The 25,846-nt window shown below is 44.5% G+C and overlaps 1 protein-coding gene across 6 annotated transcripts in view; it reads left to right on the forward strand.

Annotated features, from left to right (window-relative positions):
• The window catches only part of FAM168B (family with sequence similarity 168 member B), a 43,871-nt gene extending 21,409 nt beyond the window's left edge, over positions 1-22,462 (forward strand). For 2 of the 6 annotated variants that reach the window (XM_040427868.1, XM_040427869.1), the window contains exons 4-8: positions 4,398-4,490; positions 17,643-17,785; positions 19,400-19,577; positions 19,743-19,851; positions 21,568-22,462. In XM_040427868.1, the coding sequence (XP_040283802.1) occupies positions 4,398-4,490; positions 17,643-17,785; positions 19,400-19,577; positions 19,743-19,851; positions 21,568-21,598 (554 nt within the window). In that variant the 3' untranslated portion in view covers positions 21,599-22,462. Of the gene's footprint in view, positions 1-4,397; positions 4,491-17,642; positions 17,786-19,399; positions 19,578-19,742; positions 19,866-21,567 lie in introns of all 6 variants that reach the window. The other 4 variants (XM_040427871.1, XM_040427872.1, XM_040427870.1 and 1 more) reach the window with 3 other exon arrangements.
• Positions 22,463-25,846: the final 3,384 nt, after the last annotated feature.

Raw genomic sequence — 25,846 nt, forward strand, 5'->3', positions numbered from 1 at the left:
ATACCTTATGTCTGTGGAGGCTCCAATCCTGGTTTTGGCTCACAATCGCTGACCAAAAACACTTACATGTGAATGAGGCTTTATACACCACTGGACAATGACAGGAGAGGCTCTGAGGTGAAATATAAAAAAAAAATCCAAGAAGTGACTCCATTTTAAAAACCACACCCCTCAAGATTTACCAATGCAGAGCGGATGCAATCTGAAAATTGTTCCACAGTGCCTAATTTGTTGTGCTCAGCTGGTGCCATTTGAGACACGCCACACTTCTTGAATTCATAGGCAGGTTTTACTGGGTACGGAAATGCTATAATTATGGATGTAAGCTGCTGTATGGACACACAACAGGGCTCAGAATGGAAGGAACGCCATTTGTCTTGGAGTGCGGATTTGTCTGGAATGGTTTTCTGGTGCTACAGCACATTTGCAAAGATCCTGAGGTGCCCGTACAGTGGAAACCCCCAATAAGTGACCCCATTTTGGAAACTAAACCCCTCGAGTTATCTATCAAGTGGTCCATTAAAGAGAACCTGTCACCCTGATTTTGCGCATAGAGCTGGGGACATGGGCTGCTAGATGGCCACTAGCACATCTGCAGTACCCAGGTCCCACAGCTCTCCGCGCTTTTATTGTGTTAAAAAACAGTTTTGAGTGATATGCAAATTACCTGATATGAGTCCTGTAGCCGGAGATGAGTCAAGCGTCAAGGAGCCCAGCACCGCCCCGCGTCCTCCGATTCTCCTCCTTGCCGGCTGACGTCACAGAGCTGGAGCGCCGAAATCTCGCGATGCGCGAGCGTAGTTCGTTCCCTGTGCTGATGCCAGCACAGGGAATGAACATGATGCCGACACTGCGCATGCGCTAGCTCGCGCATCGCGAGATTTCGGCGCTCCAGCTCTGTGACGTCAGCCGGCAAGGAGGAGATTCGGAGGACGCGGGGCAGTGCTGGGCTCCTTGACGCTTGACTCATCTCCGGCTACAGGACTCATATCAGGTAATTTGCATATCACTCAAAACAGTTTTTTAACACAATAAAAGCGCGGAGAGCTATGGGACCTGGGTACTGCAGATGTGCTAGTGGCCATCTAGCAGCCCATGTCCCCAGCTCTATGCGCAAAATCATGGTGACAGGTTCCCTTTAAGCATTTTGGTGCCACATGTTTTTGTCACCATTTTCTGAGAGCCTTTTTTTTTTATATATATATTTTTTTCTTTTTTTTTGGGGGGGGGGGGATTTATACACTACATACAACTTTTTTTTATGTTCATCTTGGGGTAGATCATGTGATTAATTTTATAGAGCCGGTGTTCCGTGAAATTATGGTACCTGTTAAAATCTGGTACCCTCGTCACTTCCGATAGTGATGTAGGTGCACCGGAAGCTTCAAAAGGAGGTGTGATCTTAGAGCCCGGGACCTGATTGGCTGAAAAGAAGGCGTGTTGGCGCCTGCGCACAACCAACCTGGGTACCGTAATTTTACATGCAGCGCCTGTGAACGCGCACAGGGAGGAAGGGGTACTTTGATTTTCGGGCCACATCGCATGCGCGAACCAGATTGCCTTGTGAAGCAGACAGTGTACTGAAATATTACAGCTCGCGCTTGTCAAGGAGGGGAGGGAGGGACGCAGGGAGGTTACATTTACGACAGTTAAAATTAGGTACCCCGGGAGGTTCAGCCAATTATGTTGCGGGCAAACCTCTATCCGCTCCTTTACAAGCGCGAGCTGTAATATTTCGGTACCCTGTCTGCTTCACAGGGCAATCTGGTTTGCGCATGCACGGTGGCCGGTAAATTAAAGGTACCCTTCCTCCCTCCGCCGTAACAGGCGCTGCATGTAAAATTACGGTACCCAGGTTAGTTGTGCGCAGGCGCCAACACGCCGCCTTTTCAGCCAATCAGGTGCCGGGCTCTAAGATAACACCTCCTTTTGAAGCTTCCGGTGCGCCTACTTCACTACCGGAAGTGACGAGGGTACCAGATTTTAACAGGTACCATAATTTCATGGAACACCGGTCATTATGTATGTGGCGATGCCTAATATGTCTTTTTTTTATTTTGCTTTTATTTATTATTATTATTATTAATAATTATATTTTTTTTACAGTAAATGGCTTATTGAGGGAAGTAGGGTTGCATCGGGTATCAAATTATTGATACCCAATCGATACTTTTGTACCGGTATCGATTCAATACCAGGATTTGCCATTTACAGATACTAGGCTGCGCTTTTGTGCAGCCTAGTATCAGAGAACATGGAGCATGCTGCTCTCTGCACGCTCCATGTTCCCTCAGCAGCACAGGGGAGAAGGAGTCACTCTCTCCCTCCCCCCTGTGCTGCTGCTGCCACCAATGAGGAGAGAGAGGGGAGGGGCTGTGGCCACCTCGCCACCAATGATAACTAAACCATTAATACAAAAACAGGAGGAGGGTGTCGGCGGCAGAATCACATAGCTGGCACCCGACCTCTATGACAGGGAGCTGCGCCTGAGGGGTTAACTGCCGCTGATCGCAGCTCCCTGTCATAGAGGCCTCCTGTATTTGTATTAATGGTATAAAAACATTGGTGGCGCAGTGCGCCCTCCCCCACCCCAGTATTAAATCATTGGTGGCAGTGGCCACAGGATCCCCCCCCCCCTTTATTAGTGGTGCAGTGGCAGTTGTGATCGGAGCCCCAGCAGTGTAATCCTGGGGCTCCGATCGGTTACCATGGCAGCCAGGACGCTACTGAAGCCCTGGCTGCCATAGTCGGCTCCCTGCTGCTGTGTGTACTATGCACAGGGCAGCAGGGAGAGTGAGGTCCTAGTCACCCTAATAGAGCTCTATTAGGGTGAATAGGACAAGGGATTAAAAGATCCCAGGTTCTAGCCCCTAAGGGGGGAAATAGTTATTAAATAAAAAGTTAAGACAAAATATTTTAAGTATAAATCAGCCCCTTTCTCAATTTTACATATAAAATATATAAACAATAAACATAGTACATATCGCCACGTCCGAAAAGTCCATACTATTAAAATATAAAAAAAATATTTCCTATGCTGTGAACATCGTAATAGAAAAACCATTTTTTTTTTAACTGCTCAATTTTCCATTTTTTAGTCAGCTTGTCCCCTCAAAAAAAATAGGATTGGACTGTTCGATTATGGGCCAGACATTCCAAAAAAAGCGGAATGCACGCGGCTTTTTTCGCGTCGTATTGAGTATCACAATACTTTCCTATGGTATCGAAAATCGAATCAAAATTTTGGTATTGTGACAACCCTAGAAGGAAGGGGGCTTTTTTTTTTTTTTAATACACTTTTTAAAACTTATTTTTTAATTTTAGTCCCACTATGGGGCTTCAACTTTTAAGGGTCTGGTCCCTTTTACAAGTCAGTACAAGTACTGCATTGAAACTGCCAGTATTAGGGCTCATGCACACGAACGTATTTTCTTTCCGTGTCCGTTAATTTTTATTTTATTTTTCCTACCGTATTCGGAACCATTCATTTTCACTGGGTCCGGGAAAAAAAACGGAAGTTACTCCGTTTCCGTATGTCCACATGTCCGTTCCGTAGAAAAACAGAACATGACCTATTATTGTCCGCATAAGGGACAAGGATAGGACTGTTCTGTCAGGGGCCGGCTGTCCATTCATACCTCCCTGTCCGATCTGACACAGGACAACTCCATGCTGGGTGGTCAGGCGGCTACTGTCCAGTGAGTGTAGTGCACGCGTCCGGTGAATTAGATAGGACCTATGTGTGACACTTGCTGGGCCTTGTCTAGTTGCTTCAGCAAATGCAGCGCTCCTCTCCATGCCTGATATTAAAGAAGGCTGAGAGCATCCCTTTAAGATGTCGCTTTTTAACCACTATGGCTAGGACCTAATGGAAAGCATGCTGCAAAGAAGAAACTGCAACATGTGTCACAAAAGTAAAGTAAGGTGTGGTCAGGGATTTGTGGACCAGTTAGCCAGTCAGTCTAAAATTAAGGGGCACCAAATGATAAACTGTGGAGCTAATGTGTGTTGTGTGATGATATCATTCAGATTAGTCCATGTTCGTAAAGGGATTTTCTGGGACTTGAATGGGACTAAGTTTACAGAGCTGTAGTTTTTCTGCTGTGTCCTTCTGTCTGCTCATCAGTGGAGGTGCAGGGAGTTGGTTCCTCACCAATCCTAAGAAGATGGCCAATCAATATTTAAGTCCTGGAAAACCCCCTTTAAAGGGTTTTCCAGGCTCCAGATATTGATGATTTTTCCCCAGGATAGGTCCTCAATATCTGGAGCCTGGAATCCCCCCTTTACCTATTTAGGCTTCCTGCCATCTGTGCCCTATTTCCTTGCAGACTACCTTTCATTTATAACTGCATTGACGTTAAAGCTAAACTTAACTAAAATTCCACTTTTGTTTTCAGAGGTAGAACAATCATCATATGCGGCTTCCGGTTTGCAAATGTACATGTTCGGGCACACGTTCTCTGCCGCTAGGAACGGTGCACTTAATTCAGGTACCTGCTTTGCTTGTCTTTAATGCTAGTTATTCTTTGCTCTTCTTTTTTAAGTAAGGCAGTAAAAAGCAAAATAAGTACCTGAACATTTTTATGTCTAAGGTGTAAAATAATACAGAAACGTGATGTATGTGAATGGTGCCTGCGGCCTCCCTGACCCAAGCTCAACCCCAGCGGCTACCATTAAGATTCTTGTGACTCAAAACAGCAGTTTATTAAACTTTATTTAAGATTGGTTACCCGGTGAGACCTGCATTAATCTTTAAAGTGTAGCTTAGTCTGCCCCCCCCCATGACCACTGGTGGACCAGAAGTCACTGGAGCACAATCTCTTGGATTTTTGGAAACTCTACTTAGTAGAAAATGTGCAGATTTAGTAGTTGACATGCAGTCCTAAAGAAAAATTTGTGATATTCATGCAATTTAGCCCTGAGTGCAGAATTAGTGAATTCTGCATGTTTAGGTTTGGGATGTGGTGAGTTTGATGCAAATGTATTTCTCGGGTCCATTGTGAAGTCTGGGACAGTAAGCGCCGCCCAGCTCATCAATATTCACTTCGCTGGGCGGCGCTTACTGTCCCCGACTTCACAAGATCCGGCGCATGCGCAGGGCACTGTTAAGCGCAGCGCTTCAGAGCGGGGACCGCAGAAGCCGCCCAGCAAACTGAATATTCATGAGCTGGGCGGCGCTTCAAAGCGGCAGTTGGGGGAGGCTGGCTGGGCCCAAGAGAGGTGAAACGCCGCCCCTTGGGCAGATTGAAGACCGTTGGAGCAGGTTATAAAACTTAAGTTTACTGTATGTATAAGGTGGACAGGGGGGATACTTAGATGATTGTAATACCCATTATAAGACCTGTACTGCCATATATATACCTCAATATGCTTATTGGCCCTGTCAGTGTCCCTTTAAAGGTGTTTTCCGCTCCTTTACAAGCGATGGCCTGTGCTCAGGATAGGCCATCACTATCTGATTGGCAGGTGTCTGACATCCTGCATATTAGCCGTTCCGTAGTAGCTTTAGCTCCGTCCACTGTGTAGTGGATGGAGTTGGTCACTGCGGCGATGCTCCTATTCACTTTAGTAGAAGCAGTGCTGCAGTAACCAGCTATGTAGTTACTGTAGTGTCGGGACCAATTTGTGAAGCCCTCGCTACTGCAGAACAGCTGATTGGTGGGATGTAGGCTGTTGGATAGATAGTGATGGCTATCCTGAGGATAGGCAGTCACTTGTAATGGAGTGGGCAACCCCTTTAAAGATGTGCATTTTGCATTGTTAAATGTTACTGAATCCCTCTGACTTTCAAGGAGTACCATTTCTATGTAATGTGAGGTTATTTACCTCTGTGGTATAGGAAAAAAGCAACAGCCGATACAAGGTTTTCCCAGATTCTAAGTAAACCCCCACAACTGAGTCATATAACCACAATGACTAAAAGTAGAGACCCCGGACTAGCTGAGGTATGGCCGCCATGTGGCACAAAACCATGTCCACATAGTTTGCCCGTAAGGGTCGGTTCCCATCATGGTGGAGCCTTCCTTCAGACATATATGTCTGGAGTAACTATAAAGTTGCTCTTATATGTTCATAATAAAGGTGTACCCGACTGATGAAGGCCAAAAGGACAGTCTTTTAACCCCGAAGGGGTGAACTACGCTCTATGGATATGTTTGGTAATTATGCCAGTAGTGCATTCCCAGTGTATATGCCAAATCTAGAGCTCAGGAATGAAGTAAGCAGAGCCTGAAACTGCAAAAACTACTTGGACATTAACCACCTCCCGACCGCCTAACGCACGGATGCGTCCGGAAGGTGGTTGATTCATTCCTCCTGGACGCATCCGTGCGTCATCTCGCGAGACGCAAGATTTCCTGTGAACGCGCGCACACAGGCGCGTGTGCTCACAGGAACGGAAGGTAAGAGAGTGGATCTCCAGCCTGCCAGCGGCGATCGTTCACTGGCAGGCTGGAGATGTGATTTTTTTAACTCCTAACAGGTATATTAGACGCTGTTATGATAACAGCGTCTAATATACCTGCTACCTGGTCCTCTGGTGGTCCCTTTTGTTTGGATCGACCACCAGAGGACACAGGTAGCTTAGTAAAGTAGCACCAACCCCCACTACACTACACCCCCCCCCCCGTCACTTATTAACCCCTTATTCACCCCAGATCACCCCATATAGACTCCCTGATCACCCCCCTGTCATTGATCACCCCCCTGTCATTGATCACCCCCCTGTCATTGATAACCCCCTGTAAGGCTCCATTCAGAGGTCCGTATGAATTTTACGGATCCACTGATAGAAGGATCGGATCCGCAAAACACATACGGACGTCTGAATGGAGCCTTACAGGGGAGTGATCAATGACTGAGGTGATCACCCCATATAGACTCCCTGATCACCCCCCCTGTCATTGATCACCCCCCTGTAAGGCTGCATTCAGACATCCGTATGAATTTTACGGATCCACTGATAGATGGATCGGATCCGCAAAACACATACGGACATCTGAATGGAGCCTTACAGGGGGGTGATCACCCCATATAGACTCCCTGATCACCCCCCTGTCATTGATCACCCCCCTGTAAGGCTGCATTCAGATGTCCGTATGATTTTTATGGATCCACTGATACATGGATCGGATCCGCAAAACACATACGGACATCTGAATGGAGCCTTATAGGGGGGTGATCAATGACAGGGGGGTGATCACCCCATATAGACTCCCTGATCACCCCCCTGTCATTGATCACCCCCCTGTAAGGCTGCATTCACACATTTTTTTGGCCCAAGTTAGCGGAAATTATTATTTTTTTTCTTACAAAGTCTCATATTCCACTAACTTGTGTCAAAAAATAAAATCTCACATGAACTCACCATACCCCTCACGGAATCCAAATGCGTAAAATTTTTTAGACATTTATATTCCAGACTTCTTCTCACGCTTTAGGGCCCCTAGAATGCCAGGGCAGTATAAATACCCCACATGTGACCCCATTTCGGAAAGGGTATTCCGTGAGGGGCATATTGAGTCCATGAAAGATTGAAATTTTTGTCCCAAGTTAGCGGGAAGGGAGACTTTGTGAGAAAAAATTAATAAATATCAATTTCCGCTAACTTGTGCCAAAAAAAAAAAAATTTCTATGAACTCGCCATGCCCCTCATTGAATACCTTGGGGTGTCTTCTTTCCAAAATGGGGTCACATGTGGGGTATTTATACTGCCCTGGCATTCTAGGGGCCCTAAAGCGTGAGAAGTCTGGTATCCAAATGTCTAAAAATGCCCTCATAAAATGAATGTGGGCCCCTTTGCGCATCTAGGCTGCAAAAAAGTGTCACACATGTGGTATCGCCGTACTCATGAGAAGTTGGGCAATGTATAAAATTGTATAAAAATGGGAAAAGTTGTCTTTTGCCGAGATATTTCTCTCACCCAGCATGAGTATATGTAAAAAGACACCCCAAAACACATTGCCCAACTTCTCCTGAATACGGCGATACCACATGTGTGACACTTTTTTGCAGCCTAGGTGGGCAAAGGGGCCCACATTCCAAAGAGCACCTTTAGGATTTCACAGGTCATTTACCTACTTACCACACATTAGGGCCCCTGGAAAATGCCAGGGCAGTATAACTACCCCACAAGTGACCCCATTTTGGAAAGACACCCCAAGGTATTACATGAGGGGCATGGCGAGTTCATAGAATTTTATATTTTTTGTCACAAGTTAGCGGAAAATTATGATTTTTTTTTTTTATAATTTTTTTTTTTTTCCTTACAAAGTCTCATATTCCACTAACTTGTGACAAAAAATAAAAACTTCCATGAACTCACTATGCCCATCACGAAATACCTTGGGGTGTCTTCTTTCCAAAATGGGGTCACTTGTGGGGTAGTTATACTGCCCTGGCATTCTAGGGGCCCAAATGTGTGGTAAGTAGTTTGAAATCAAAATGTGTAAAAAATGGCCGGTGAAATCCGAAAGGTGCTCTTTGGAATGTGGGCCCCTTTGCCCACCTAGGCTGCAAAAAAGTGTCACACATGTGGTATCGCTGTACTCAGGAGAAGTTGGGCAATGTGTTTTGGGGTGTCATTTTACATATACCCATGCTGGGTGAGAGAAATATCTTGGCAAAAGACAACTTTTCCCATTTTTTTTATACAAAGTTGGCATTTGACCAAGATATTTATCTCACCCAGCATGGGTATATGTAAAATGACACCCCAAAACACATTGCCCAACTTCTCCTGAATACGGAGATACCACATGTGTGACACTTTTTTGCAGCCTAGGTGGGCAAAGGGGCCCACATTCCAAAGAGCACCTTTCGGATTTCACCGGTCATTTTTTACACATTTTGATTTCAAACTACTTACCACACATTTGGGCCCCTAGAATGCCAGGGCAGTATAACTACCCCACAAGTGACCCCATTTTGGAAAGAAGACACCCCAAGGTATTCGCTGATGGGCATAGTGAGTTCATAGAAGTTTTTATTTTTTGTCACAAGTTAGTGGAATATGAGACTTTGTAAGAAAAAAAAAAAAAATCATCATTTTCCACTAACTTGTGACAAAAAATAAAAAGTTATATGAACTCACTATGCCCATCAGCGAATACCTTAGGGTGTCTTTCCGAAATGGGGTCATTTGTGGGGTGTTTGTACTGTCTGGGCATTGTAGAACCTCAGGAAACATGACAGGTGCTCAGAAAGTCAGAGCTGCTTCAAAAAGCGGAAATTCTCATTTTTGTACCATAGTTTGTAAACGCTATAACTTTTACCCAAACCATTTTTTTTTTTTTTACCCAAACATTTTTTTTTTTATCAAAGACATGTAGAACAATAAATTTAGAGAAAAATTTATATATGGATGTCGTTTTTTTTGCAAAATTTTACACCTGAAAGTGAAAAATGACATTTTTTTGCAAAAAAATCTGAAAATTTCGATTAAAAACAAAAAAAGTAAAAATGTCAGCAGCAATGAAATACCACCAAATGAAAGCTCTATTAGTGAGAAGAAAAGGAGGTAAAATTCATTTGGGTGGTAAGTTGCATGACCGAGCAATAAACGGTGAAAGTAGGGTAGGTCAGAAGTGTAAAAAGTGGCCTGGTCTTTAAGGGTGTTTAAGCTATAGGGGCTGAGGTGGTTAACAATCATTTAAAAACTGTGCGCTACTTGTCTCCACCCCGATCCCTCTAGCTCTGTGCGCTACTTGTCTCCACCCCGATCCCTCTAGCTCTGTGCGCTACTTGTCTCCACCCCGATCCCTCTAGCTCTGTGCGCTACTTGTCTCCACCCCGATCCCTCTAGCTCTGTGCGCTACTTGTCTCCACCCCGATCCCTCTAGCTCTGTGCGCTACTTGTCTCCACCCCGATCCCTCTAGCTCTGTGCGCTACTTGTCTCCACCCCGATCCCTCTAGCTCTGTGCGCTACTTGTCTCCACCCCGATCCCTCTAGCTCTGTGCGCTACTTGTCTCCACCCCGATCCCTCTAGCTCTGTGCGCTACTTGTCTCCACCCCGATCCCTCTAGCTCTGTGCGCTACTTGTCTCCACCCCGATCCCTCTAGCTCTGTGCGCTACTTGAATCCACCCCGATCCCTCTAGCTCTGTGCGTACCATATGGTGATATTTTTTGAATGATGGAAATGTAAGTGCAAAAACCGACTTGAAGGGGTGAACTTGCCGAGTGCTTAGTTTTATACATACAGCAAAGGTATACACTAGAAAGAAAACTTTAAGTTGGCAGTAAGCAGTAGGTATAGAGATCTGCCCTTGTCTGGAGCTACGGCTTCTGTGTTATGAGCAGGCAGTTGTCCATTTGAGGTGAAGTCTGTCCCCATCAGAGTCACCTGATAAACGGTGACATTAGAGAGCAATGGAGGATTTGTGAAGACAAGGCTTTAATGTATGATGTGTGAGATGGATTTATATTGGGAATATCAAAGGTAAGGTATGTAAGAAAGAATGCCTAATTCTCTGTAGCGTAATCATTTTTAACTTAGTGTTTTCAATTTGTTTTAATATGTTTGTATTTTAAGTATGAATGCATCAGTCTTAAAGAGGTTGTCTCAGCTCACCGCTACAAAGGTTAGATGAGACTAAGTAAAATATAGTAACCACGCTAACTGTTAGGAACCTAACAAAACTACTGGACCACTAGGCTAATACTTCTACGTGCCACAATTGCCCGCAGGTACATCAGACTTTCACCTTAGCAGACACCATATTGCTCAAGTATTCCATGCTGAGAAACCACTACCAGGGCTGATGTCCTAGAGTTTAATGAACCGTCCTATAGATGGCGTGTCTTCCTGAATACGCGTATGTCCATGGTCCCAGTGGTGTCAAATACACTTCCATTTAGTATTAGGAGTGTTCCCCAGCTGGCAGCACGTCTCCCTTAGGCCTAGTTCACACAAATGTTTTTTTTTGCGGGTGTACGGGCCGTTTTTTTGTGTTCTGTATACGGTCCATATACGGAACCATTCATTTCAATGGTTCCGCTAAAAAAACGGAATGTGTTCCGTATGCATTCCGTTTCCGTATTTCCGTTTTTCCGTTCCTTGGAAGGAAGAACATGTCCTATATTTGGCCGCAAATCACGTTCCGTGGCTCCATTAAAGTCAATGGGTCCACAAAAAAAACTGAACACATACGGAAATGCATTCGTATGTCTTCCGTATCCGTTCCGTTTTTTCTGAACCATCTATTGAAAATGTTATGCCCAGCCCAATTTTTTCTATGTAATTACTGTATATGCCATACGGAAAAACGGAAAGGAAACGGAAACACAACGGATCCGTGAAAAACGGACGGCAAAAAACTATAAAAGCCATATGTTTGTGTGAACTAGGCCTTAGGCCTCATGCACACGACAGTATTTTTTCACGGTCCGCAAAACGGGGTTCCGTTGGTCCGTGATCCGTGACCGTTTTTTCGTCCATGGGTCTTCCTTGATTTTTGGAGGATCCACGGACATGAAAAATGAAAAAAAAATCTAAGTCAAGTTTGCCATTGAAATGATAGCAAAAAAACGGACACGGAACACGAACGCGGATGACAATCTTGTGTGCATCCGTGATTTTTCACGGACCTATTGACTTGAATGGGTCCGCGAACCGTTGACCGTGAAAAAAATAGGACAGGTCACGGCCAGGAAACACGGATCACGGATGCGGCTGCCAAATGGTGCATTTTCCGATTTTTCCACGGACCCATTGAAAGTCAATGGAGCCGTGAAAAGAAAACGGAACCGCGGATGCACACAACGGTCGTGTGCATGAGGCCTTACTCCAAGCTTGCATCCTTGCAGAAGCACACAGTGACGTCACAGGAGTTTATGAAAGCTGTCGAGAATCAAACTATCAAACGTGTTTCAGGAAATGCACTAATGAGACTAAGGCCTCTTTCACACGGCCGTTTTTTTTTCCCGTTTACTGGCCGTTTTTTGCGGTCCGTATACGGTCCGTATACAGAACCATTGATTTCAATAGGTCCGCAAAAAAAACGGAATGTACTCCGTATGCATTCCGTTTCCGTTTTTCCGTTCCGTTTTAACATAGAACATGTCCTATATTTGGCCGCAAATCACGTTCCGTGGCTCCATTAAAGTCTATGGGTCCGCAAAAAAACGGAATGCATACGGAAGTGCATCCGTATGTCTTCCGTATCCGTTCCGTTTTTTGCGGATCCATCTATTGAAAATGTTATGCCCAGCCCATTTTCTTCTATGAAATTACTGTATACTGAATTTGCCATACGGAAAAACGGAACGGAAACACAACGGAAACAAAAAACGGAACAACGGATCCGTTTAAAACGGACCGCAAAACACTGAAAAAGACATACGGTCGTGTGCAATAGGCCTAAGCCTGACCACCAGGGCTACTGCGATGGGAGCTACTGAAACAGTGGAGCACCAAGGCCGCTCCGCTGTTTCCTAAGTTGGGGCTTAGTCTCATCTCGTCTTAGGCTACTTTCACACCTGCGTTCAGGTGTCCGCTCGTGAGCTCCGTTTGAAGGGGCTCACGAGTGGCCCTGAACGCAGCCGTCCGGCCCTAATGCATTCTCAGTGGAGGCGGATCCGCTCAGAATGCATCAGTCTGCCAGCGTTCAGCCTCCGCTCCGCTCAGTGAGCGGACACCTGAACGCTGCTTGCAGCGTTCGGGTGTCCGCCTGGCCGTGCAGAGGCGAGCGGATCCGTCCAGACTTATAATGGAAGTCAATGGGGACGGATCCGTTTGAAGATGACACTATATGGCTCAATCTTCAAACGGATCCGTCCCCCATTGACTTTCAATGTAAAGTCTGGACGGATCCGTTCAGGTTACTTTCACACTTAGAAATTTTTCTAAGTTATAATGCAGACGGATCCGTTCTGAACGGATGCAAACGTCTGCATTATAGGAGCGGATCCGTCTGATGAAACATCAGACGGACCCGCTCCGAACGCTAGTGTGAAAGTAGCCTGAGTAATGACTAGCTGAGACAACCTTTTTAAACTGGATTCTATAAAAAGTCTATGTCCCTGATTAATAAAAAGTGACATCTTGATACGGAGCTGCCATAGATTTCAGTCATCCTGCCCTCGTTGCGCCCCCTTTTCGTAAACCTGGCGATGTCACAATGGCACTGAAAAGCAGTTTCGTCACTTTTTTAAAGTCAAAAAGAGGCGTAGGAGGAATGACAGAATCACAGGTATAGCTGCATATAAATGCCATACATGTAAGCTCCTTGGACCCCTGGGGATCATTGTTTACATGCTTGCAGAAATTGCATGTTGTAATTGACATGTAACTGGCTGTCTATACTGACGTCACTGCTGCAGTCACATGTAGAGTGCAAGACGTCATTTGTGACTGGTGAGGCGGTGGATCTACCTGTTTAATTTTATCTATATGCAAAAATAGGGAATTTCTGGAGGTAGGAAGACCCTTTTTGGATTTGAGTTGAGCATCTCTTTAGTTCTACATATCTGTGGGCTCATGCATAAAAAGTGTGGTACAGTGCTCACCAGAGGTTTGCACATGGGTTGTGAGAACTTGGTCCAAGTGCTTGCATTGTGCTCACTAAGGCCTGTGTCACACTGTGCCTGCTCAAGGGTTCAAATTCACGGTAAACTGATAAAAAAAAAAAGGGGTGTGTGTCTTCTATGAGATACGTGTCACTGCCTTTTTATAGACGCTAAAATCTGAAAATAATAAATCTTTATTAGACTCAAAGGTAAAAAAGTGGCTCCCAATTGCGGGGCTATACCAGCGCCGGACGCCGCACCACACACCAGCTGTGTGATCACATCTCACAGCCTCTATATATGTTAGTCTACAGGCTCCTGATGATACATCTGTGTTGAAGGGCTTGTCCAAGTTTTATATTTATTGATGACCTATCCTCAGGATAGTTCATCAATATCAGATGAGCAGGGTTCCGACACCTAGCACCCCCGCCGATCTGCTGTTTGAAGAGAAGGTGCGCGCCGTGCCAGCGCTGCCTCCTCTTCATTGTTTACCTAATCGCCGTCGCATCTGCCGCGGTGAACAGGTGTAATTACACCTACGCTGTCCCATTCATTTCAATGGGACGGATCGCTCCTATAGAAGTTAATAGGAGTGAGCCGTCCCATTGAAATAAATGGGACAGCGTAGGTGTAATTACACCTGTTCACCGCTGCAGATGCGACGGCGATTAGGTAAACAATGAAGAGGAGGCAGCGCTGGCACGGCGCGCACCTTCTCTTCAAACAGCTGATCACCTGGTGTGGGAACCCCGGCGATCTGATATTGATGATCTATCCTGAGGATAGGTGATCAATAAAAATAACTTGGACAACTGCTTTTGAGTGTATATATATATATATATATATATATATATATATATATATATATATATATATATATATATATATATATATATATATATATAATCATATATAATCTCACTTGCTGCTCCGGTGCTCTAATGCAGCACCTTATTCATACCTAAGGGCATCACGGCGCATTGTAGCGTTCAGTACTTGCTGCAGCGCGGTCCATGTGTCTGCAGACAATAGCTAAGATTTTTGACAATAGGCAGTAAGGATTTTCAATAGGAGTGATAGCCGTACATTAAGTGAAAATACTAGCATCCAATCGGACATGTGGGCACCGTAGCTCGCTTAGAGAAGCGCAATCCTCAGAACATACCACATATGTGCCACCATTGAGCACATGGTATAAAACATCTATGATGTGGCGGCTGTTGCCAAATATTAGCACTATTATTTGGGGTTATTGGGACCTACTTCTTGGTGTACTAGTGATGGCAGTCGGAGTTTGGACACCATTACTATGGTCTCTACCAATTCCGGCTCGCTCCCCCGAATACGTTTTTGGAGCATGCCATAGCAGACACCCGTCGTTCATGGTCCCATTATTACCCTAAATTCTTTTCCTCTTGGATTGGCAGCCTCCTGACTACCACGGGGGCTTGCCTAACCTGTTGGTGTTTTGTGATCCAGAGGATTTTGTACTGTTGTATAGGCCTGTAATTGGGAGCCACCTTTTTTACCTTTTGAGTCTAATAAAGATTTATTATTTTCAGATTTTAGCGTCTATAATGCTCAAGGGTTCCCTCTAATTCAACAGTGTTATCCATCCCCATAGGCAGTGGTGCGTCCATTATTCAGCATAGTATACGGTTTTTACTAGATTGCCCGGCATGGAGTAGTGCAGGATGCTATTCCGTACAGGAAAAAAGCCCTAGTGGATACACGTGCGACTGAGGCCTAAAGGAGGCTTCTGTCGGTATATTGGGGCCTTGTTGGTCCATTTGATGTATACGCCTGGAGCTTAGCCACTACATACGTTAAAGGTACACTGCAGTCACGGTGATAAAAATCCCAAAGATGTCAGATGCCACACAAAAATATTCCACAGTGAAGCGATATCTCGTGTCACCTAGTAAAATAAGCAACAAATGACAACTGGATGCTTCAAACCTCTGTGACCATTTTTGTGCATTTGTATGACATAATACAGTTATGGTTATGATGTATTTGAAGAAAAAGTAGTTGATTATTATATATATTATATATATATACACTGCTCAAAAAACTAAAGGGAACACTTAAGCAACACAATGTAACTCCAAGTCAATCACACTTCTGTGAAATCAAACTGTTCACTTAGGAAGCAACACTGAGTGACAATCAATTTCACATGCTGTTGTGCAAATGGGATAGACAACAGGTGGAAATTATAGGCAATTAGCAAGACACCCCCAATAAAGGAGTGGTTCTGCAGGTGGTGACCTGACCACTTCTCAGTTCCTATGCTTCCTGGCTGATGTTTTGGTCACTTTTGAATGCTGACAGTGCTTTCACTCTAGTGGTAGCATGAGACGGAGTCTACAACCCACACAAGTGGCTCAGGTAGTGCAGCTTATCCAGGATGGCACATCAATGCGAGCTGTGGCAAGAAGGTTTGCTGTGTCTGTCAGCGTAGTGTCCAGAGCATGGAGGCGCTACCAGGAGACAGGCCAGTACATCAGGAGACGTGGAGGAGGCCGTAGGAGGGCAACAACCCAGCAGCAGGACCGCTACCTCCGTCTTTGTGCAAGGAGGAACAGGAGGAGCACTGCCAGAGCCCTGCAAAATGACCTCCAGCAGGCCACAAATGTGCATGTGTCTGCTCAAACGGTCAGAAACAGACTCCATGAGGGTGATATGAGGGTCCGACGTTCACAGGTGGGGGTTGTGCTTACAGCCCAACACCGTGCAGGACGTTTGGCATTTGCCAGAAAACACCAAGATTGGCAAATTCGCCACTGGCGCCCTGTGCTCTTCACAGATGAAAGCAGGTTCACACTGAGCACATGTGACAGACGTGACAGAGTCTGGAGACGCCGTGGAGAACGTTCTGCTGCCTGCAACATCCTCCAGCATGACCGGTTTGGCATTGGGTCAGTAATGGTGTGGGGTGGCATTTCTTTGGAGGGCCGCACAGCCCTCCATGTGCTCGCCAGAGGTAGCCTGACTGCCATTAGGTACCGAGATGAGATCCTCAGACCCCTTGTGAGACCATATGCTGGTGCGGTTGGCCCTGGGTTCCTCCTAATGCAAGACAATGCTAGACCTCATGTGGCTGGAGTGTGTCAGCAGTTCCTGCAAGACGAAGGCATTGATGCTATGGACTGGCCCGCCCGTTCCCCAGACCTGAATCCAATTGAGCACATCTGGGACATCACGTCTCGCTCTATCCACCAACGTCACGTTGCACCACAGACTGTCCAGGAGTTGGCAGATGCTTTAGTCCAGGTCTGGGAGGAGATCCCTCAGGAGACCGTCCGCCACCTCATCAGGAGCATGCACAGGCGTTGTAGGGAGGTCATACAGGTACGTGGAGGCCACACACACTACTGAGCCTCATTTTGACTTGTTTTAAGGACATTACATCAAAGTTGGATCAGCCTGTAGTGTGTTTTTCCACTTTAATTTTGAGGGTGACTCCAAATCCAGACCTCCATGGTTAAAAAATTTGATTTCCATATTTTTTTTTTTTGTGTGATTTTGTTGTCAGCACATTCAACTATATAAAGAACAAAGTATTTCAGAAGAATATTTAATTAATTCAGATCTAGGATGTGTTATTTTTGTGTTCCCTTTATTTTTTTGAGCAGTGTGTGTGTGTATATATATATATATATATATATATATATATATATATATATATATATATATATATACATACATACATACATACATACATACATACACAGCATTGGGTGCCCCTGACATCGGGAGACACGCCATGATCTTAAGACTGTGGTGGTAGTCGCTGAGGGTGATGGTATCTAACCCCCACCAGCAGTGACTGATATCAGCAGTCCAGGGAGTATGGCGGCTGCTCTCCGGCTGTGGAGTCTGGGCAGATGGGTCATTTTATGTGCAGCATTGGGGGAATGTGGCCATTGTGGGAACTCGCAGGCTGCTTGCTGGTCAGGTTCTTCAGATAATGATGTTTCTTGATGCACAACCTGACCTTACTGGCTCCTGAGTGCTTCTGCTCGCCAGCCTAACCATTCCATGCTTTCCACCATACTTTACACTGTAGAGGTACTTTTATGTATACACTAGCATATGTCCTCTTACCCATTATTCTGCTCTCTTACAGGATATACGCCTGGTACGCCATATAAAGTGTCATGTTCCCCCACCAGTGGGACTGTTCCACCTTATTCTTCTTCCCCTAACCCTTACCAGACAGCAGTATACCCAGTAAGAAGTGCCTACCCACAGCAAAACCCATATGCACAGGTACATGTTGCTATTATTATTGTGTGTGATGTGCTAATTGTTTTCCAGCCGGAGATAGACCTATAGATATACAGTACAGACCAAAAGTTTGGACACACCTTCTCATTCAAAGAGTTTTCTTTATTTTCATGACTATGAAGGCATCAAAACTATGAATTAACACATGTGGAATTATATACATAACAAACAAGTGTGAAACAACTGAAAATGTCATATTCTAGATTCTTCAAAGTAGCCACCTTTGCTTTGATTACTGCTTTGCACACTCTTGGCATTCTCTTGATGAGCTTCAAGAGGTAGTCACCTGAAATGGTCTTCCAACAGTCTTGAAGGAGTTCCCAGAGATGCTTAGCACTTGTTGGCCCTTTTTGCCTTCACTCTGCGGTCCAGCTCACCCCAAACCATCTCTATTGGGTTCAGGTCCGGTGACTGTGGAGGCCAGGTCATCTGGCGCAGCACCCCATCACTCTCCTTCATGGTCAAATAGCCCTTACTTTCAAAGTTTTCCCAATTTTTTGGCTGACTGACTGACCTTCATTTCTTAAAGTAATGATGGCCACTTGTTTTTCTTTACTTAGCTGCTTTTTTCTTGCCATAATACAAATTCTAACAGTCTATTCAGTAGGACTATCAGCTGTGTATCCACCTGACTTCTCCTCAACGCCTCTGGTGATGGTCCCAACCCCATTTACAAGGCAAGAAATCCCACTTATTAAACCTGACAGGGCACACCTGTGAAGTGAAAACCATTTCAGGGGACTACCTCTTGAAGCTCATCAAGAGAATGCCAAGAGTGTGCAAAGCAGTAATCAAAGCAAAAGGTGGCTACTTTGAAGAACCTAGAATATGACATATATTTTCAGTTGTTTCACACTTGTTTGTTATGTATATAATTCCACATGTGTTAATTCATAGTTTTGATGCCTTCATAGTCATGAAAATAAAGAAAACTCTTTGAATGAGAAGGTGTGTCCAAACTTTTGGTCTGTACTGTATATTCTGTAAGTGAATGAGTCAGAGAGCAGATGCCATTCATGCATCCAGGGTTCTCACCCTGTCAGAGGTTTCATTCCCTGTAAGCAACTAGAGATCTTAAAAATGTTAAAGAATTTAAGCTTGACGTGGGATTACACAAGTCCCTCCAGTGCTATACTTAAGGGCTTATTCACACAAACGTAAGCCGCCCGTGCTGTGAACTGCAAATGGCGGTCTGCAATGCACGGTAACAGCCATGTGAATCCCTTATTGCGGTGGGGACCCATTGACTTGATAGGGATAGGACATGTCCTATTTTTTGTAGTGCGGTGGCATGGACCAAAAAGCCCACGGAAGCGCTTCAGTGGGCTTCCGCTCCGTGCCTCTGCTCCATTCCATACCATACCTTGTGGATTGCAGACCCATTCAAGTCAGTGGGTCCACATCCATGATACGGAATTCACACGGCTGGTGTCCGTATATTGCGGAAGCACCCTTTGCGGTCTGCTATATGGAATATGGGTACAGACGGCTTACGGTCATGTGAATGTAGCCTTACGATGGCTGATTTTATTAACCTGTAAATATATTTCTATAACTAGTTATATGCAAGCGTGTGTATTATCTTTTTTTTTACAGCAGGGAGCCTACTATACACAACCTCTGTATGCAGCCCCTCCACATGTAATCCATCACACTACAGTTGTGCAGCCCAATGGAATGCCAGCAACGATGTACCCCGCACCCATCCCTCCTAATAGAGGCAGCGGTGTAGCTATGGGCATGGTAGCTGGGACCACAATGGCAATGTCGGCAGGTATGTGCATACATTTCACTGCAGCTAGACCCCTTGTATGTAAAGGAAGCCCCTGTGTGTACTTGTCTATTGTTCTGGCTTTATTCATTCATGATCTTTATGGTTCTAGTACGTTTATGTAATGTTAGACTGCAGTGTTATATCTATGTAAATCCTGTTTTCTAGGTACATTGTTGACCACCCATTCGCCAACTCCCGTAGCTCAACACCAAGTTACAATGCCTGCGTATCGGCCTCCGGGGACACCAACCTATAGTTATGTCCCAACACAATGGTGATTAGCCAAGTGTAAGTGTGTCTTGTCATGTCTCTTATTATGGGCCTTTCTGTAGCAGCCATTTGATTTTGGGGTTTGTGCAGCCAGTACATATTGATGACCTATCCGCGGGATAGGTCATCAGTATCAGATTCTGGGCGTCTGACTCGCGACACTCCTGCTGATCAGCTGTTTTGAAAAGCAGGTGGCACTCATGTGAGCGCTTATTCCTCCTCAAGGTTATACTACGCGTAGTCTCCCTTACAGCTGCGGGACAGTGTAATTACAATTGCTTTTCTCATTCAAGTGAATGGAACAAGCACGTGTAATCTTGAAGAGCAAGTAGCACATGCAGGAGCGCTGGCTGGCTGGGGTGTCGGGCGTCGGACCCCCACCAATCAGATATTGATGACCTATAGAATAGATTTCTTTTGGGCAAGTTGACAAATTGCAGCGATGGGATTTCATGATCTTCAGTAATCAGGGAATGTGCTGGCATGGTTGCCAGTGCTTGGCAGTGACTGGAGAAAGCAGAGTGTGCACAGCAAGGCCCCGTTCTTGATAGGTGTGGGTCAAATATCCTATCGTATGTTTATGGTATAGCGGCAGCCTATCAACATGCTGTAAATGTCCCAGGTAGGAATACCTCTTTAAAGGGGTAGGTCACTTTGCAATATTTTTACTTTACTCAGTTTTTTCTGTCCCTGCTCCTTTAATCTTCAGCAACTTTCCTCCATGTTGTTTCTCCACTGCTGTTAGGACCGGGCTGCTGCTCCTGTAAATGGTGCTCTGACCCCTATAGATGACATCACACAAAATGGCTTTTTAGGCTTTCTCATCCTGCCAGCATTGCGCACTGCCATCCTGTCTTCTATTGCGCAGACTCCACATCAAGAGTTTGGCATCTGCGCAGTAGAAACTATTTTCTGCCTCCAGCGTGGCGTCCCATAGGCACAGCCACCAAGTCAAGCGAGCATGCGCACGTCGGACTGTGAACTTTTGGCTATGCTGGCTCTGCTCCGATGTTCTCATGTGAACTTGTCTGGCTTCACAACATGAACACTTCAGACACTCTTTATGGTGTGTGTGTGTATATATATATATATATATACACACGGAGTCATGATCTTCAGTGCTTTGGAATTATTTTGGTCGGAAAACACTCCTGTTAGGGTTCGTTCTTGTCTTTTCTATTTCCCCACACCTTCTTTGGCTGTTCAGTGGATGCAGGTACGCTCGCTGTTATGGCTCTTTGTGCGTCACACATTGTGACCGTTTCTTTTCAACGGTTTTCCATAAATTTTAATTAATGGTCAGTCATTAGAATAGGCCGTCAGTGTATGATAAGCAGGACATAGTCCCTGACACCGCTCACTTGCTGGCCCATTCATAGTGGTAGCAGCTGTTACTGCAGCATGTAAGGATGCAGTGCTGTATCGGCATGGCTGTGTCTGGTACAAAAGTGAAAGGGCCGGGGTACTTCCGGTATTGTAGTCCCGTCACTTTACAGGGGATCAGACTGCCACCAGTCACATATATTTCCGGCCTTAGCTAATGGAAATTCACTTTAAAACTAGACCTAATTTATCTTTTAGGCCCCAGCGACAGATGGGTGCACATCAGATAACTAGAAGGTTTACAGTAGTAGTTTTTTGTTTGTTTTTTATTGTCATTGTGCAGGAAAGCTGTTTCTGCCATCTGGTTGCTCACCTATCATGGCTCCTGTTTCTTCAGGTTTAAAGATGGAAGATATGCAAGCAAGTAAGATGCTTATTAGATGGTGCTGAAGTGTTATACCTCCAGCGAGAAGTTTCTTCCTTCTGAATTCTCTCAACACTTTGCCTAACACTAATTCAGGATCCGAAGATTTCCATTATTGCATATCTTAACATCTTGGGACTCTAGTGGTTGTCTTTAATATAAAATCCTGTTTTGTGGACAGTCTTGCAATTTTTCTAGCTAATTCTAATGATAAAAAGGGAGTATAAAGTTGTTTCAATGATCCATATCTAGTTGAGTGCATGTATAAACACAAAATGACGCTTGCTCAGTTTATTGCAGTGACATATGCAAACGAGAAAAAAAAAAAAAAAGAAACATCATATGCAAAATCCAAAGGAGTCAAGAAGAATTCTTAAGGCTTTTTCCTTATCGTAAGGCCTTAGAAACCTGAGGCAAGACTAATCACCCCAGTGTGTTCTTTGAGTGTTGCTCTGCCATTTTTTTGAAGGTTGTTGCTAGTAAAATGTTGCCATGTGATCTGACATCATATGAAGTAATTAGTGTAATTCAGATTATACCCAACTTCTCACTAGGAATAAGAAGTTTTGTTTTTTATTTTTAACTTTCATTTTATTTTTTACATTGAGTTAAATAGGAATAGCTGGTTTAGGTGATGTGACTAAGGAAGATAACTTGGCGCACAGAAGACAGGTTATAAGCCTATCGCATTCTTGGGTACAGATTTCGCCATGCGTGAGGTGGCCGCACTCTAGTGTTCGCTCTGCACTTACTGTGGTTTAGAAAATTGACACTTGAAGCATTCCACAGAAATTTAAAAAAAAACCTGCTACTTGTCCTGCTCCTGTTATTTGACTTGATTGAAATTGGAAATAAATAAAAACAAAAAAAAAGTCCTATGCATCACGAAACGGGAAAGGTTGGGCGCGATAGTTCTCAGCTCGTACGATACGGCAACCACATAGTTTAGTATTTTTATTTGCTTTTTTTTACATTTTTATTTTTATTTTATGGTTTTTTTTTATTGCTCACTTTGTGCAGAGGTTTTCTGTTGGCATTCCACAATAAAATACATTTGTTGAACATTCTCATTTCCAGCGTATATACATGTTCCATAATCGAATGGTTTGCGTTGGGGCCTCATGCAGACAACTGTATGTATTTTGCAATCTGCAAAATACGGATGGTGTGTCTGTGTTGCAGCCGCATTTGTTGCTGACCTATTGACTTCAATGTGTCTATGGCCCGCATTTAGCCGAAAAGTATAGGACATGTTCTATCGTTTGCGGAAGGACATACGGATATGGAAATCACACATGTGATCCATGTGTTTTTCCCATCTGTATGTTTGTTCTGCAAAAAGATAGAACATGTCTGCAAAATATGTACCCATTGAAGTGAACGGGTAAAAAAAAAATGCGGATTGCTTTCGGACCACATTCTTATTTAGCGAATCCGCGATTTGCGGGCCTCAAAACGGATGCAGTCGTGTGCATGAGACCTTAGAACAGTGATGGCCAACCTGTGGCTCTTCCGCTGTTGCAAAACTATAACTCCCAGCATGCCCAGACTGTCTACAACGATCAGCCTACAGTAGGGCATGGTGGGAATTGTAGTTTTACAACAGCTAGAGAGCCACAGGTTGGCCAGCCCTGCCTTAGAAGAATATAAACAATAAGATATCATGTTACACTAACCTGCTATTAAAGTCGTAAATTCTCCTGGTTGTCAGTAGGCCGATGCCCAGCTACACAGAAATACTGTGCATGCACAAGCTATTGCTGTGTGCAAGGTAATGGACCCCCCCCAGATCCATTAACTACAACTGACGCAACGGGAAAAGTGGAGCGATTTCCTCCAGCCACCTATCAGAAGCTCTTTTGAATCTGAAAGCAGTGCGATTAGTTATTTCTTTGCACCAGTTTGAATAAATCTTCCCGTTGCGGCTGTGCAGTCACGTGCCAGGTCTCAACTTAGCGGGAGTTATCGTACTTGAAAACGTTAAGTATATTATTACATTGCCGATTCATATGGGGACTCTAAGCTTCCCGCTGGAGGGGTTTTATAGTATTACGAGTGCATGAATTACATTGTAATGTGGTGGTATTTGATCACTAGCAGCATCCAGTGCAGTATTGGCTTCATACGAGCTCCCAAAATGAGCACCAGCGCCCAGTTGGTACATCGGTACAGAGAAGAGTCTAGTAATAGTGCAAGATTGTTTGTTTTATTTCCTATCCTCTAACCTAATTGGATGTAGTCATAGGGACAAGTTGATCCATCCTGCTGAATGGTTGTGCATTGGCTGTAGATGACAGATCCATACATAGCTGGTTATGAAGGGGTTAATCCAGTCCACCCATAGCAGAGTTCAGTGTGGTTAATGACCAGTGATCATTATTTTCTTGTATCATTTTATAAATGGGGTCAGTGCAGCAGCGAGTACCGCTCTGATGGGATGTGTTATGCTTTAGGGAATGACGGGCTGAGTACACTGCACAGAGGTACTCCAGGGCAGCACAAGTCTGTCGTCTAACCCCCTTTGCTATATTGCAATACAGTATTGGGAATAGCTCTATTTCTGCTGGGCGTGGCTGCCTACAATGTTCTATAAACCTTTCAATCCAAAAATGGAGCCATACAAGCACTTAGAACTTTTGGCTACATTCACCATTACGTCCCCTGCATAACACATTTTGGACATTTGTGCTTTTTGGAGAATTGTCTGGTCACATGCAAAAAGAGGACATTCTGTAACGTTAAGCTAGTTTCACATCTGCAGCACAGTTCTCCGGCATTGTCAGATAGTGCTGTCTGTCCGCTGGACCCCATTGACTTTAATAGGATCCGATGGAGATCTGGCCGCCAGAAAGCCAGGACACGGCCGGACAGAAACTACTGCACACGAGTGTTTTTGTCTGGCTGATTCCCGGCATTTTCTGCTGGAACAGCCTTCCAGAGAGCTGTGCTGCCGATGTGAAACTAGCCTTAGTAGTCATCCTTGGGTTGAAATTGTCCTTTTGATCAAGGCCGCTTTCACACAGTCGATGTTTGCTCAGTGATTGTGAGCCAAAACCGAGAGTGGAGCCTCCACAGAGATGAGGTATAATGGAATAGTTGGCATCTTTATTGTGGTTTTGGCTCGCAATCACTGATGGAAATCACTGGCCAAACACTGACAATGTGAAAGTGGCCTAAAGGCCCCTTTACACTGCTCAATTGGGCAGACGATTGTCGTGAAGGAAGCGTTATTTCCCGGCAATTGCCTGCTCGTCACTGAAGGAAACCACTGCTATTACATGCAGTGATCTCCTCCACGGTATTGCTTCTCCCCATTCAGAATCATTGTTAGCCAGCAGCAGAGGCTGTGTAAACTACACGATCTGCTGCCGGAAAACAAAGATTTAGGTGACCACGTAAAAAGGTCCAACTACCCAATGAACGAGCATTGTGCTCGTTCATAAGTTAAGACGGGGCATCTTTTACATCGTCAGATTATTGCTAACGAGCGCTCATACAAACACTCGTTAGCGATTATATGCCCAAACATCGGGCAGTCTAAAGGGGCCTTAAGACCTGAAAGAGTGCATCTATCAAACGGTGCGAACTGAGCCTAAAGGGTAATGAGGAGAAAGACCCAGTTTTGCTGTGCTGGATTGGGACCCGCACTGACCAGGTCACTGTAATATGGTATATAACAGCTCTGCCTATGTAGTTAGATGGGGAAACAATAGACCTTTCAGACTGGAGAAAATCAAGCACTTGTCTAGAAATGCATACACACACAGCCGATGTCTTGAAGTTCATGTCCTCCTCAAAGAAAGGTTCCAGCATTGAAGTCATGTATTTTATTTTTTATTCTAGGTTTAAATCTTTTTGTCAGTAGTGGTTTCCATACCCCTTTTCATACTTTTTATATGTAGATTACATGTTGTCTTCCAAAAAACAACGAAGATACTATTCTTACATTCTACAATGTCGTTCATAGTGGGTGGATGACGCGACCATTCTGAGCCAGTTGAGTTATGTATACTCTTGTATAATGTGATTAGATCCGCTCAGATTTCGACTCTCTCTATAAAAGCACGTTTATTGTAACCGGGATTGTTATGTATTAATACTGTTTTGAATAAAGATTGACTTTTGTGTTGCTAATTTGCCTATTTTTATTTCGTTTTCTTAGAAATATGGCAGTCAGTGTCAGAGGTTGAGGATAAATGCACACGTTCAGGATTTATGTGCGGAGAATCCACACTGAAATCTGCAGGTGTTC

This window comes from Bufo bufo, chromosome 4 (genome assembly GCF_905171765.1).
Source record: "Bufo bufo chromosome 4, aBufBuf1.1, whole genome shotgun sequence".
NCBI lineage: Eukaryota > Metazoa > Chordata > Amphibia > Anura > Bufonidae > Bufo > Bufo bufo.